Source organism: Diadema antillarum, unplaced genomic scaffold (assembly GCF_040938485.1).
Source record: "Diadema antillarum isolate AM-2024a unplaced genomic scaffold, OU_Dant_1.0 seq00000581_RagTag, whole genome shotgun sequence".
NCBI lineage: Eukaryota > Metazoa > Echinodermata > Echinoidea > Diadematoida > Diadematidae > Diadema > Diadema antillarum.
In genome coordinates this window covers 870,641-885,279 of record NW_027271515.1, presented here as the reverse complement: position 1 = coordinate 885,279, position 14,639 = coordinate 870,641, and the positions used below count along the sequence as shown (strand labels likewise).

The 14,639-nt window shown below is 37.8% G+C and overlaps 1 protein-coding gene across 1 annotated transcript in view; it reads left to right on the top strand.

The window, feature by feature from the left end:
• LOC139735461 (CCR4-NOT transcription complex subunit 1-like) overlaps positions 1-14,639 on the top strand; it is a 68,053-nt gene that overhangs the window by 4,851 nt on the left and 48,563 nt on the right. Inside the window, exons 2-6 of the mRNA XM_071646216.1 lie at positions 3,910-4,014; positions 5,567-5,665; positions 7,351-7,474; positions 8,888-8,944; positions 10,219-10,365. Of these exons, the coding sequence (XP_071502317.1) occupies positions 3,910-4,014; positions 5,567-5,665; positions 7,351-7,474; positions 8,888-8,944; positions 10,219-10,365 (532 nt within the window). The remainder of the gene's footprint in view (positions 1-3,909; positions 4,015-5,566; positions 5,666-7,350; positions 7,475-8,887; positions 8,945-10,218; positions 10,366-14,639) is intronic.

Genomic DNA, 14,639 nt, shown 5'->3' with positions numbered 1-14,639 from the left:
TTTTTCGCATAATAAAAGAGCACTTGACTTGCCTCTTTCTAAAGGCAGGGGGAATAATATTACCCATAACATTTGTCGGTAACGAGTCGGGGGAATGTGTACTTTTTTCATAAGATGAAATTTTGTGAAATTCTCTTTATATTTTCCTTATATTGTTGTACGCATGTGACATCTAAGTTTTTCACACACTGCAGTAGTCTTCTCATCCAGCGGTTACTGCACAAAAACTTCAAAAATTCATAACTTTTGAACGGATTGTCCGATTTTCCTCAAACTTTCAATGATGTGTTCTACTAATATTGCTACATTCTCTCAATCCTTATGTTTATGAAGGTGAACTTGTCCTTTAACATCTGTAGGAGTACGGCTTGTGAGAAATTTTCATTTTTTTCATTTCATTTCATCTTGGATTTTGATGATCCCTATTATGTGTTTATTTTAACTCCCAAGCATACACAATGTGTGTAAAAATCAGTGTCATTGTGTGTTGCATTGTTGTGTTGTGAAGGTCTGCATGGTGAAGCTGTACAAGTGTAGATTAGGGAAAAAAGGTTTGCGGTAACACCACAGTGTTACCCGTAATACCGCAAACCTTTTTCCCCATTGTCATTGTCTACAAAGTGTACCTGCACAAGGTACAGGTTTTAATTAATAAATCATGAAATGAAATCGATAAGTTTTTGATATAGGGGAAGGGATTGCAAAAATGGAGATATATTTGCATTCATTTGAAAGTGACAAATCCGTGCAGATTTAAGTGAAAATGGACAGTTATTTAAGTTATAACTCTGGCATAGAATTTTGGCATGCCACAATGTAGGATGTATTCGCTGTTTCCAAGGCAATAAAAGAGTCATGGTGCATACACCTGTACCTATGGATATCATATTGTTTGCTGTATACTGACTTATTTTGTTTGTGAAAAGGTGTAACTTCATATTAAAGGACAAGTCCACCTTCATATACATAGGGATTGAGAGAATGCAGCAATATATTAAAGTAGAACACATCAGTGAAAGTTTGAGGAAAAACTGACAATCCGTTCAAAAGTTATGAATTTTTAAGTATCTGCGCAGTCACTGCTGGATGAGAAGACTGTTACAGTGTATGATGTCATATGTGTACCACGATATAAGGAAAATAAAAAGAGAATTTCACAAAACTTTAAATTTTGAATAAAGTGCACATTTCTTCAACTTGTTACTGACGTATGTTAAGGGTAATGTTATTCCCCCTGCCCTCTGAAAGAGAGAAGTCCAGTGTTCTTTTGTTATGCGAGAAAAATGGAAATACATGTATATTGAATTTTCTTTATTCTTTCTGTATATCGTTGTACACATGTGACATCACAAGCTATAGTAGTCTTTTCATCCAGCCGTGACTGAGCAGAAACTTCAAAAATTCATAACTTTTGAACAGATTGTCCGACTTTCCTTAAACTCTCACTGATGTGTTCTTCTAATATTGCTGCATTCACACAACCCACATGTCTATGAAGGTGGACTTGTCCTTTAAGTTTTTTGTCTTTTCATCCTGAGAGGGCAGACCTCCTCCAAGCAGTTTCACCCATATACAGTGTACAATATACTGAAATTCATCCCATTTCCCAATGATAAAGAAGCCTTTCTATTGTCTAGGGGTGGTATTCTGAAAATCTTCGTAAGTTTCTTCCTAAGTTTCTTCCTAAGTCAGAAACTTAGGAAGTGCCTAGGAAAGACAAAATTGGTATTCTGAAATTTCTTCCTAGGCACTTCTTAATGCAAATTAGGCCATCCTTATCCCCGCCCACGTCCTTTCCTAAGCCAATGCGAAATGCCGTATCATAAGGAACTAACCAGTGACAATCGCATATTACAATGACGTAGGGTCAAATACACGAGTGCGCGGCATGTCCCCTTTCTCACGCTCATTTCGCGCATCAAAGTACATGTGCGCGCAATGACTGACAAGCGCGCCTATCACGATGCTTGCAGCTTGCTATTCTTAACAACGTACTTAGGACAGGGGTGGAGCTTTCCTAAATATTTTCCTAAAATTCTTTCCTAAGTGCATCCTAGAATACCAACTTCTTCCTAAGTCAGAAATTTGCATATTCCCGCCCCCTTCCTAAGTTTCTTCCTAAGTCTACTTAGGAAGAAACTTAGGAAGATTTTCAGAATACCACTTAGGAAAAAATCCTGACTTAGGAAGAAATTTCTTCCTAGGAAGGATTTCAGGATACCACCCCCGGGGTGGTATTCTGAAAATCTTCCTAAGTTTCTTCCTAAGTTTCTTCCTAAGTCAGAAACTTAGGAAGTGCCTAGGAAAGACAAAATTGGTATTCTGAAATTTCTTCCTAGGCACTTCTTAATGCAAATTAGGCCATCCTTATTCCCGCCCACGTCCTTTCCTAAGCCAATACGAAATGCCGTATCATAAGGAACTAACCGATGTCTGCCAATGACAATCGCATATTACTATGACGTAGGGTCAAATACACGAGTGCGCGGCATGTCCCCTTTCTCACGCTCATTTCGCGCATCAAAGTACATGTGCGTGCAATGACTGACAAGCGCGCCTATCACGATGCTTGCAGTTTGCTATTCTTAACAACGTACTTAGGACAGGGGTGGAGCTTTCCTAAATATTTTCCTAAAATTCTTTCCTAAGTGCATTCTAGAATACCAACTTCTTCCTAAGTCAGAAATTTGCATATTCCCGCCCCCTTCCTAAGTTTCTTCCTAAGTCTACTTAGGAAGAAACTTAGGAAGATTTTCAGAATACCACTTAGGAAAAAATCCTGACATAGGAAGAAATTTCTTCCTAGGAAGGATTTCAGAATACCACCCCTAGAGTCTGTCTCATCAGCTCACTGCATGTTGCGCCTTGAGCACGCACAAAGTGCATGTACAGTATGCACACAGTGCATATACGCACACCTTGAGTACGCATGACTTGAACTCCCTTGAATGTTGGCCCTCTATTTGCCAGTGATGAACCTTCAACAAAATGAATTTAGAAAAAATCCTGGATCCAGTCGTTAGTCTGGATCATGACCAAAATTTAATAATCTGTTCTTTTGTGTCATCATCAGCTTTTCCTGTAAGTTTCATCCAAATCTGTTCACACAACTTTCTCAGTTATTTTGCAATTAGGCAGACAAACCAATACCGGCCAAAACATGTATCCTTCTTGGCAGAGGTAATAATTAACCTTGTCACAGATGTCACAGATGCACTGGGATTCCTCGGTTCCATTGTTGCTTCCGGATGTCTTCTGCATGTCGCATTTCCTGTACAATTCGATGGAGTTAAAATTGTATTTGTTTGCGTTTAGCTTGTCATTTTCAAAGAATTAAAAGTTTGTAAACTTTACAGACACATGTGGTCACTACAGTCATGGTTCACTACTGCAAGGCTTCAATGTGCTGGTCACATGATGGAAAGTGAAGAAATCTTCAACGAAAAAATACTCCCAGTGGATAAAGACAGAATTTGACCTGAGTGCACATGCAGTGGGACAAGTTTGTCCCCGGAGCTATCCCATAAATTATAATGTATCTAAAACGCTGCTCTGCGCACGGCACCTAGATATTGACGATACCGAGAATTTCAGATATGCTGTTCTTGACTTCAGTGTCAAGCTATAGTCCTCACCAGTATGTTCACACTGAACTTGAAAAAAAAATGAAAGTTTACCAATGACATTATTTCTTTTTACAAACACTGTGTGCTATTGATATTGACCTTGTGCAACTGCAGAGTGTATGTATTTTAGGTACAGCTACAATTAATTAACAACAGTTTCCTTTTCTTGCCTTTCTACATGTACTGTACCTAACATGAAAGCTTAAAATGATTGATAGGTGTTTATGATTTCATGGACATGTTGCTTATTCTGTATTCCCTGAATTTTGTTTGCGCTTTTCAGCTCGTCTCTCAAAACGGGCCAGAGGCAGACAGGCACTTGCTGCGCTGCCTCTTCTCCTACGTGGACTTTGGTGATGGTAAGACCAGCAGTAAAGACTTTCATGAGGTGAGTACCACTGTCATATACCATGGGGTATATTCCCACAAATTATACAGAGGAGTGGTCTAAAGGGTCCCTGCAATCCAAATGTATGTTGACCTCCATTGATGCCATTTGGTCTGTACATGTGCAGCTGTAACTACAGTGTAAATCACTAATTATGAATCTCGATGAAAATATGCGTCATATATATATATTTCAGCATTCATTTTTTTCTCTGCACCCTGTTAAGCCCCACCTCTAAAAAATCATCTAGGTCATATTCATTCATATTCCAACTACATAATTGTACATTGAAGTAGTTGACATCGTCCTCCACTGTGTCCAGTTACGCTTGAGCTGAACAATAGACACAGTCACAGCTGTATGTGCCTTACCATTTATTGCTATTATTACCTGCACTTTAACTCACAACAACATCACATGTTCTTTTTTATGCAAATGTTTCCAACAAATTTTTGGTGTAGCAATGAAAGGTACAATGTAGGGCACATTATAAATGTGTCTAATGTCCGGCTCAAGCATGACAAGAAGATGATGTTACATGATATATTTGTATGTTATATGTATCATCTGCCAGATGGGAAATCACTTTGTTTTACTTTGAAAGGGGATGATGTTCTCATTCTGTCAGTCTGGTTCTTGAGTGGTAAATCAACCACGTCAAGCTAAAAAAGTTCTGATTTGCAAAATAACATGTTTGATGCCATGTGTATTAAGATCACCACATCTCAGAAGAAGGAATATTTGCAATGTTTTGTTTCCCCATTCCAGTCAGTCAGATTAATGAAACATTGCACTATGATAGAGTGTTCTAAATATTGTCGATGTGACTATATCTGTATGCATCTGTACTGTATGCATGTCTTCAAGTGGAGTTTGGACTCATTTCCGCTAGTCACAAGAATTGTACATATTGTTTCCAAGTTCCTGTAGTTTCCATATACAGTATATGCAGAAATGGCATCGAATAAAACAACTTCCTATTACAGAATGCATTAGTCTGTGTGAATACTGTCCTTGTTTTGAGAAAATAATGCCACTTGTAGCATACAGAGTGTACAGCTGTACCTGTGTTTTGACATGGGTTGCAGTGTTTGCCTGCATGTTGTGGAAGTTGCTGTAGATTTGCTGTAAAGGTGTTGGTAATTATTTGACATCAAAGGATTGTGTCAGAGGAAAAAAAAAATACATGTCTTTGACTTTATACAACCAACAATTTTATATAAAACTTGAATATCCTGTTGATTGATACGGGATGGTTTAGCTGCCAAAATGTTTTAAATCGGTGGGGCTTTGGACACTAACAAAGTCGAAGTTACTAGCAAGTCAGCTGACAGTACATTGGTGCATAGTGCTTTGATATGCCTACAGAGGTGAGGTACATATGTAGGTGATCAGAAAGTTATTGCTAGTAGAAGTAAAGATGCTCATACACTGTATGATGTGTCACCACAGAGAACTACAATTGTAGCATACACTCAATTCATTATGTTTGAGTTTGATGGTGTTTTTTTTTCTTCATATTTGTGTTTTGATTCAATGTTTACGTCTACAGACTCAGCTGCTGATACAGGAGTGCTCTGCTCTGATTACCAAACCCAATTTTGTCTCTACTCTCTGCTTTGCTATCGACAACCCTCTGCATCAGCAGAAGGTAAGATGTTACACTGTCCCAAAGACATTGTCCCTAAAATCAGATCAATATCTTTGTTTGTTTGTTGTTGTTGTTTTTTTTTTAGTTCTCTTAATGTTGTCATCAGGCTACAGATTCAAATATGAAATATGGTGCTGGGATAGGAGGCCGTATTGATTTTATTTCCATGCTGTAATAGTCCTCTAAATCAATGTGTATACTACTTTTCTTTTTTTTTTTTTCATGGACAGTTTACATAGAACAAGCAAACGTCAAAGTAGGCTGTCCACAAATATACAATTACCATTGCCTAGCCTTTTTAGTAAAAAAAAAGAAAGAAAGAAAGAAAATATGAACAGCTGTATAGGACAGGTGGTCGCTGTAGACAGGTGGCCGTTAAGGCAGGTTTGACTGTGTGTGATGAACAGAAAAGGACTTTACACTGACTATTAGTACTTACCATGCATCCTTACCATGCAAAACTGGTGTGAAATTGCTCCTGTACACAAGCCACAGTCATGTTGTTTGCCAAAGCAAGCCTCGACTCAGATGCTGTTAAAAGCTACAGTATGGTCAGAACAAATTGCTACATGTTTATGGGAAGGTGATGCACAAATTAGGATGTGCACTGGAAAAAGTGTCAGGCATGTATGCCCACAGAAAAAAAACAAAACAAAAAAGAAATTTGCATTGCATGTACTTTGTAGGCAGTAAAACAAGTGCAACCTGTATGTGCTATTAACTTAGAGTGGAAGTTGATAACAAGAGAAAAAAAGATTACCTACATTTGAACGTTAGGAGGTCAGTGCAATGACACTTAATGCTTTTGGCAAATTTCCCCCAAATGGGCAACTTGGGCAATAGGGAATAATCTTCTTGGTTATGTTGTTATGAAGTCATATTTTGGTCCATATTCTTGTTATTTGTGTGTTTGTGTGTGTGTGTGTGTGTGTGTGTGTGTGTACATGTATGTGTATGTATGTATGCAACTTGTGTAGTTTCACTTTGTCCTAATTCTCATATTTCCCAGTGTAGACTGATACAGATTAATCAACAACTATAATCTGACACATTTGTAAAGATGGGAGAAGTTGATTACTTCATGTGCCTGAGGGAAAAGTCAATTTTTATATGATATGGTATCTAAACAAAGAGGATTTCTTTTAGAGTGGTAATGTGGTCATATGATCATGATAGCAATAATGAAACTTTACAGATTGTCATGATAGATGACTTTGATAACTCAAATTATCTTTACCGTAGTTTGTATGACCCTACTCAAGCAGTCACTGATCTTTGATTATGCTGTTTCGATTATGAAACTCTTGCTAAAAGAGGTGTGTTCGTATTTCCAGGCAATTTCATCACGGGCAGGCAAGATGAGAGAAGATTGCCCAATTACTTGATCTCGAAAACAGTCTCTCTGCAGCTGTCGTGATAAATTACAGACTAGTTGAAGATATTCGTCCAGACATTCTGTCTCCATAGAGTGATTGGAATTGGTGTATTAGATAAAGCTGCAGGTAGGGACTGGGGATTGGTATGTGCTTGATCTGACATGAGTTATTAATGCTGATTACAGTGAGGCATCTAATGATACAGTTGTATATTATGACTAACATTCTGTGGCCAAGTGCCCAGATGCCTAACTGCAATGTGTTGTGCTTCGATGTGTGTGTGTGCACATTTGTATCTTTACCTTGCAGAGTCTCAAACCAAGCCCAAATTTCTTCACCCAACTGAGCAAGATCCTAAAACTGACTTCGGTTCAGGAAGTTGTGTTTGGTCTAGCTCTGACGCATTCAGCCAAAGCAGATATCAGATCATTAGGTGAGTGATTCATGTGTGTGGTGTGGTGGCTGTGTGCCTGTCATGTGATTCAGTGAGCACAGCCATGTTGAGCTGAACGGTGAATGCATTGCAGACTGACGGATGTGTAACTCTCGAGGCTGCATGTGTAATAAGCTTTGTGAAACTGATGTGACACTCTTGAATATTGTCAACTCATATTGTAGTGATATACAAAGTTAATTCTCATACTAAGTGACAGACAGACAGTGCAGTGTTGTCTACTGCAGCTGACTGACACTGATTTTGTGGAATGTTTACATCCTGTTTTAAGATTAATAAATGCTACATGCATATATGACTGTCAATGATGTAGTAAAGTTTATCTTGTCATGCCTGTATTAAATTCTTGCAGACATGTATTAAAGGCACAGTTTAACAATGCTTCGAGTTTGAAAATTAGCTACATGGTCCTACAATTGTAACATGCTACAAGGATGGATAAAATTAGGTTGGAATGAAACCATGATGAAATTGCAGTTCAAAATTATTGCTTAATGTTAGAAAAATCAGAAATCTGTTAGTGACCAAATTTACCATACATTATTCATCATTTCCCCTAAACATTAGTTTTGATTTTTTAAAAACTTTGTTGGTATTTGTTTGAAGATTATTATCTGGAAATCAGCAGCATATTTTTATACAATTTGTGTATGTTCGATGATTGCAGTTTTAAAAATCCATTTGTATATCAGCATTTTAGCTAGCTGAATAAAGTTTGACAAGCTTGTAACTGAGCTACCAAAGTTTTATATAGTGTCCTTAAAAGAGCTGTGCTGGTCCGTCATGAAAAAGTTATATACTGCAGTCTTCTTCTGTTTTTTTGTTTTTGTTTTTGTTTTTTTTTTGAATGCCATGCTGTTGTTGTTTTGTCATCTTGGACTATAAGTGTTATTTTATGGACAGACAGAGTATGTCATATCAGCTTTTTAATTGCAGGATTTACTAGAGTATTGTAACTTTTGTTGTTGATACCGCTCAGTCATTAAAAAGGTCACTGCCCTAAATGATGCCATGTATAAGGACAGCAATACACTGTAAATGAAAAAGTTCATGGACAAAAGAAACATCAGCCAAACGAGACGAGCAATAAAAATATTGCCTCTGTCTGGATGCTAATAAATCATCTAACTGTCAGACTGGCTCCTTACAATTGTTGTCAAAGTAGTCATGTGAGTTTGCTTCATTTATTATCGTAAGGATCCTGATGTATGTTTTAGCTTAAAAGTCTTTATATGTACACAGATATATTTGTTACAAGGTCAGTTTTGCAGTTTGGGGTTATTCTGCAAGAATGAGTCGAGAATATAGAAGGAAAAATTGGTATGACAGTGATGATATAGTTGTCGATGATATGGTTGGTGATGAAACGGTTGGTTGATTTTGATGTTACAGCACTCCAGTTCGTCAAGCAGAAGCTACCTGAGCTCCTTAGTGCCTACATAGATGCTGGTAAGTCTCACTTCCAAAGACCACTTTCATGTGACAGATTATAATCATCACAACATAATGAAGATTCTAGTTGCTGTAGCAACACATCAGTTGCACACAACTGACTGGCTGTAATGTGCTTGTGAAATGGGGCCCATGAGATGGTTAGTAACATTGGCTTGGGAAATTAACTTTCCATTGTGTACCTTTAGGGAGGTGACTATATATCTAATATGCAATAAGCCTTTTGTCTGTTACATCTGTTACATTTTATAATTGATGCTCAATTAGTAAGATGTTTACTTTCATCTGTGCATGCTGTGTTTGCTAGTTGAGGTTGGTGTTAAGTGGAGGTGTATGTTACTGTGAGACATGTTATCTATCTTTTCTGTTTTCACTGCACTTCACTGCATGGTGCATCCATACATTTGTAGATTGATAGTCAAAAACATGAGATGACAGTAGATTTAGATTTGTTATCCAGGTGACTTTGTAATTGAAATGATGATATGGTTAATGATGATGATTGATGTTGCTGTTGATGATCAAAATGATTTTGACCTTTCTCACAGAATATTCTAACTGTGCGGACATTCAAAGCTAGCAGACAGCATGCAAACATAATACCTCATTCACAGTGAAGATGAGGATGATGATGCTGATACCAATAATTTTTCACTGAGCATCTTACATTTGTCCAAATGAACCTGCTGGGTTATTCCATGCCAGCAAGAGAATCATTGCATCATCAGGGCCCTGGCTTATAAAACTTGTGATAGAAATCAATCAATCACAAATCTCTTGAAAGCTGCAATAAATCGCAACCTGTGATTGATTGATTGCACTTCTCCGTCTCAATTTCAATCATAACTTTTTTATAAGATGGATTTCCATTCAATCGTAAAGTTGTGATTGATTTGTTTCAATCACAAGTCTTTATAAGATGGGCCCCAGTTCTGACAATTACCATAATAATACTTTGTCCTCTTTTCACTTCATTTATACTCCTATCTGTAGACAGTAGTAGTAGGAGTTCAAACTACTTTTTTTTTTAATGATGATGACAGTGATAATACTAGTGATAACTTTTTCACTAGTCATGTTAAAGATGTATTTCCTGCATAATTAGGAGAAGAGACATGTAGGTTGCTTTTAACTTGCACTGTACGAGGAGGATAGTGCTAAATTTCTGTCAGTTAATTATCATTGTTTTAAGACTGTAGTACACACCCAGGACATTGAAACAGATGATGAAGAAAGTGATAAATTTCTGTCTATTATATCTGTGTCTGTAGACATCCGCAATCAGCAGGAGAGTGGCCTAGCTGACTTTTCAGTGGAAATACTCCACCTGCTACTGACCCACCTGCTGTGCCGCTCACCTGATCAGTTTGGTCTGGGTAGTGTTCAGCAGGAAGCCTTTCTACAGACTCTCAAGAAAGGTAGGTCACTTGCGTCTGAACGCATTCTTTTCTGTCGACATTCAGTGCGTAATCGCTCATGGTCAATGTGTCTTTGATACTGATTATTGTCCAGTGTATGTGAAAGGTGATAAAAAGTAATGCGCAGTCTGATCATGAATGCACCTAAGGAATGAGGTAGATATCCTAGTGTGCCAGTCAAAAGACAAGGTTGTTGTTATTATTTTTCCCCCCTCTTTTCTTCAGTCGATGCACAGGTACAGTATACCTGAATTTAAGTATTCATTTTACAATGAGTCTGTAGGTATGTGATATGTGGTGCAATGTGAGACAAAGTTTGCCCAGTTTCAGAGGACAGCACATGAAGTAATGGAACATCTTGACCTGCTGTGTTCTGTGCAGTGTGGGAGAGAAACTGCTGAAGTGCAAGTATGTGGGGGCTTAGACCCTAATTGTGTATGAACATGCATACTAGTATGTATGAATGTTTGTAGAATCAGGTGTACTGATTTTGTAACTTTCTCTACAATATTGTACTTTAGTGAGTCAGCGGTAGGCATGTGCAAGTGCATCCCGTAAATATTTAGAATTCCAAATATAGGTACCAGCTAATAAGGGTTTATACAGACTGTGGTGTAATGATTATGCTGTATTGAATCCATGTTGTGCTTCTGGTTTGTCAGTCCATGGGTTTTCATTGCTGTTGAGTTGATTTGTTGTTACCATTTTGGTTAAATATCTCTACCATTTGTGGTAAGTGGTGCTCGAGATATAATGTTCTGGAATTGTGATTTGATCTGACAGTCTGTCTACTTGTCTGTGCATAATTTTCTTTTTGTGTGTGTCACCATGAAAACAGGAGTAACAGCTAAATTTCTTGAAGCAACACTAAAAGCCAAACTTGCACATTTCATAGAATTGATAGGACATGTTATGAAATTCAATAAAATTTGGTAAAATGATCAAGCTACTGTTAATTTCTTGTTTGCTTACAAAGACCAAAGGTAAATCCTGACATGTTGTTTGTTTTGCTATGTGCATTTAGAAATAGTTAGAAGTTAAATAGTATGGAAGATGTTCACCATCATGGTAGTAACTGAGGGAAATAAAGCTAATCTTCTGTCTCATGATGCGAGGTAAACACACACACACACACACACACAAAAGTGTTTCACAATGTTTACCTCGCATTGTTATAGAAGATTTAAAGAATAAGCTCTATTTCCTTTTGCTGGAAGTTATATCAAATTTTGTACAATTGTGACAAAATTTCTGTTTGATTCATTAATGGGATTATAATGAGTATTACTGTAGATACGAATTTTTGTCAAGCCAATTCTGTGAATGCGGCTCGAACATTTTACTTTGTGTGCAGATGGTTTTTGTTTGTTTGTTTGATTTGTGTTAAAATGTTGATGTGGTATATTTTGTAACATATACATGTAGCTACTGGTGATGATTGTGAAAACAGAAAATTCCTAAAATAGTATCATAACAACAGCAGGCTCTCCAGCTGTGCAGGTGTTACAGTGTGACTTCACTTCTTGCCAAGGTGTACAATATGTGTGACTTGTGTGTGTGTGTTGCAAATGTGAATCCGTATGCGTGAATGTTTGTGTTGCAGTGTACACAAGTGTATGTGTGGAAGGGGGGGGGGGGGGCTTTTGTGTCATCTTTTTGTGGTCAGAAAACATGTGCATACCGGTTTGAGCTGAGCAAGTGAGAGAGAGAGAGGGGGGGGGGGGGGGGGGGGAGGGGACATCGGGAGAGAAAGAGGAAAAGAAGAAAACACCCAAAATATGTGCGGGGTGGTTCATTGCATGTACATTGTATTTGATACACACAGACTTTGCCCTCTGTGCCACCGATGTCACAATACCATAGGGAGACGGCAGACACAGTGTTCATGCCCTGTGATGTGGCAGCCTGTTCAATCCATATGGGTATTGCTGCTGCAGGCATAAAATTTCAACATAAGTAGTAGAAGAGCAGAGGGCAGGTTCGTGAATAGATGTAGCACTGTCTACTGCTACAAATGTTCCGACAGAAGTATGGGATGGCCTTTCTGGGTGGATTTGGACCATGTCTCATGGACTACAAAGGGCGGCGAGTTATTTCAGGTCTAGTATACTATACAACTTTGGAGTTTACTTCTGGAGAAAAAACAAAAAAACAAAGATGTGTGTTTTGTTTACATATGGTTTAATGCCACTTGGTCTACTATCACTTGGTCTATTTCACAGTTCGTCTAAAACCCACTACGGTTAAACTCACTTGGTCTACTATGAATTTCGTCTAATGCCCGTTTGGTCTACTTCTCACTTGGTCTAATGCCCACTTTGGCTACTTCTCATTTCATCTAATGACCAGATAGTCTAATTGCCCATTTTGTCTAATAAACTGTGGGTATTAGACAAAGTGGGCATCTGTAGCCCATCTGGGAGTAGACCAACTGGTAATGAGGCAGAGTGGCAATCGGACTAAATGGTCATTATACGAACTGGTTTTAGACGAAACAGGATTAGACCACGTGGGTTGAGACTAAATGGCTATTAGACAAAGTGGGAGTAGATCAAGTGATAGATCACCTTTACATACATGTAACTGTGAGCATGTTGTAATGCAATGTCTAGGACTGATATCTGGTACAGTAAATCATGCTCTGCCAAGCAGTCTCACAAAGCTAGCATAATTTGGTGCACATGGTACTCAGCAGTCTTTTCAAGATTTTATTCTGGGAGTGGGAGTATGGTAATTTTAATAGAGTGTTTAATTTGTTGTTGCAGTGTATTTGAGAGGTCAGTAATCCCTTGCCTTGTAGATATCCAGTCTCTCTTGTCAAAGTCTGAGAACTTTGTGGATTGTGGGATCATGCAACTCAAGTGATATAAATGTTGGTTTATTAACTTAAATTGCATTTAAGTGACTTATGCTGTACAGTGATGTGCATCACAAGTACTTACTTTGTGGAGTACCAGTTTTGCTGAAATAATTGTTTTTATGTGAATAACTGTTTTTAATAGTTTTAATGCGACTTCACTTCAAGTCAGGTCGAAAGTCGAAATCGCTCATAGTTTTTATGTTGTGTACATGTTGTATGGTCATGTTGTGAACTTACATGGACAGTTCCAGCAGTTGTGTTGGAATCACCCAATGTTTACCTGTAATGAGAAATAGTCACACAACCAAGGGCAGGGCTTCCTTTGGTGCTGTGTCTTTCACCCTTACTAGGCTTTATTCAGTGATTGGTGTTCGCTCTGAAGTGCTTCCTTTGTCTATTGGCACAGTAGACTTATTGAAACTATTTGTCAGTGAATGGGGATTATCCAAATGCCCTAATCCGTATTGTGTCACCATGGCCTTCCTGTTGGACTGAAACACATTGCTACGCCTGAGTGGGCTTGTTGCTCAATTGCTAGGTCAAGTGTGGATGGGTTATCAATACTGAATACTGATGAAAAAGGATGACAAGTTAAGTGAAGTGTGTAGGCACATAAAAGGTTAAAGGTCCAGTTTACCTTTGGGAGCAGTGATTTCAAAAATGTTCAAGATATCACATTTGATGCACATGTGTAGGCCAGTTGTATCACAAAACATCCTACCATATATCATTTTTGCAATAAAGCCTAAAATATAAGGAGATATCAGTGTTTTTCTCAATAAAGCGTAACTGTACATGGTTTAGTCTGGAAACATTTTAATTATAACTATTGTTCACATTTTGTGTATTTAACAACACTTAACATTGATTATACAGATTCAAATTTTTACAGTGATTGTTTCTATCCCTAACTCACATTTCAGAACTATTTTAAAGCACCAATGCTGGGTTTTTGTTTCATCTGCAAATGGTAAATTATGCCTTTAAAGGCAGGGGATACCTTTTACAGACCTCCCAAAATGCAGCAAAACATTAAATATGAACCTCAGGGGACTTGCTTAGGCCACTGCTTAGAAATTTGGAAGTCAACAGTTATCTAAAATTTGAATAATGCACAAAACTCAACTACTCAGTAGTTCTGTGTGTCAGCCACACTTAAGCCTTTTTGTTGCATTCTTCTGTATTTGTGATCTATAAACACAAATCTAAAAGTACAAGAGTTGATGTAATAACATATAGAGTGTGTGGTAAGAATGTATATAGAAATGTTTGTAAGTGTTGATGAACTTTCTTCACAAAATATACATGATGGACACACATGCAGTACATGGGTCTGCAAAGGTAGCCTAGTAATGTACTGGAATTTACGGTGAGCCCCGAAAACAATTCAATTCAAAATCTAACCGTCAAAAAA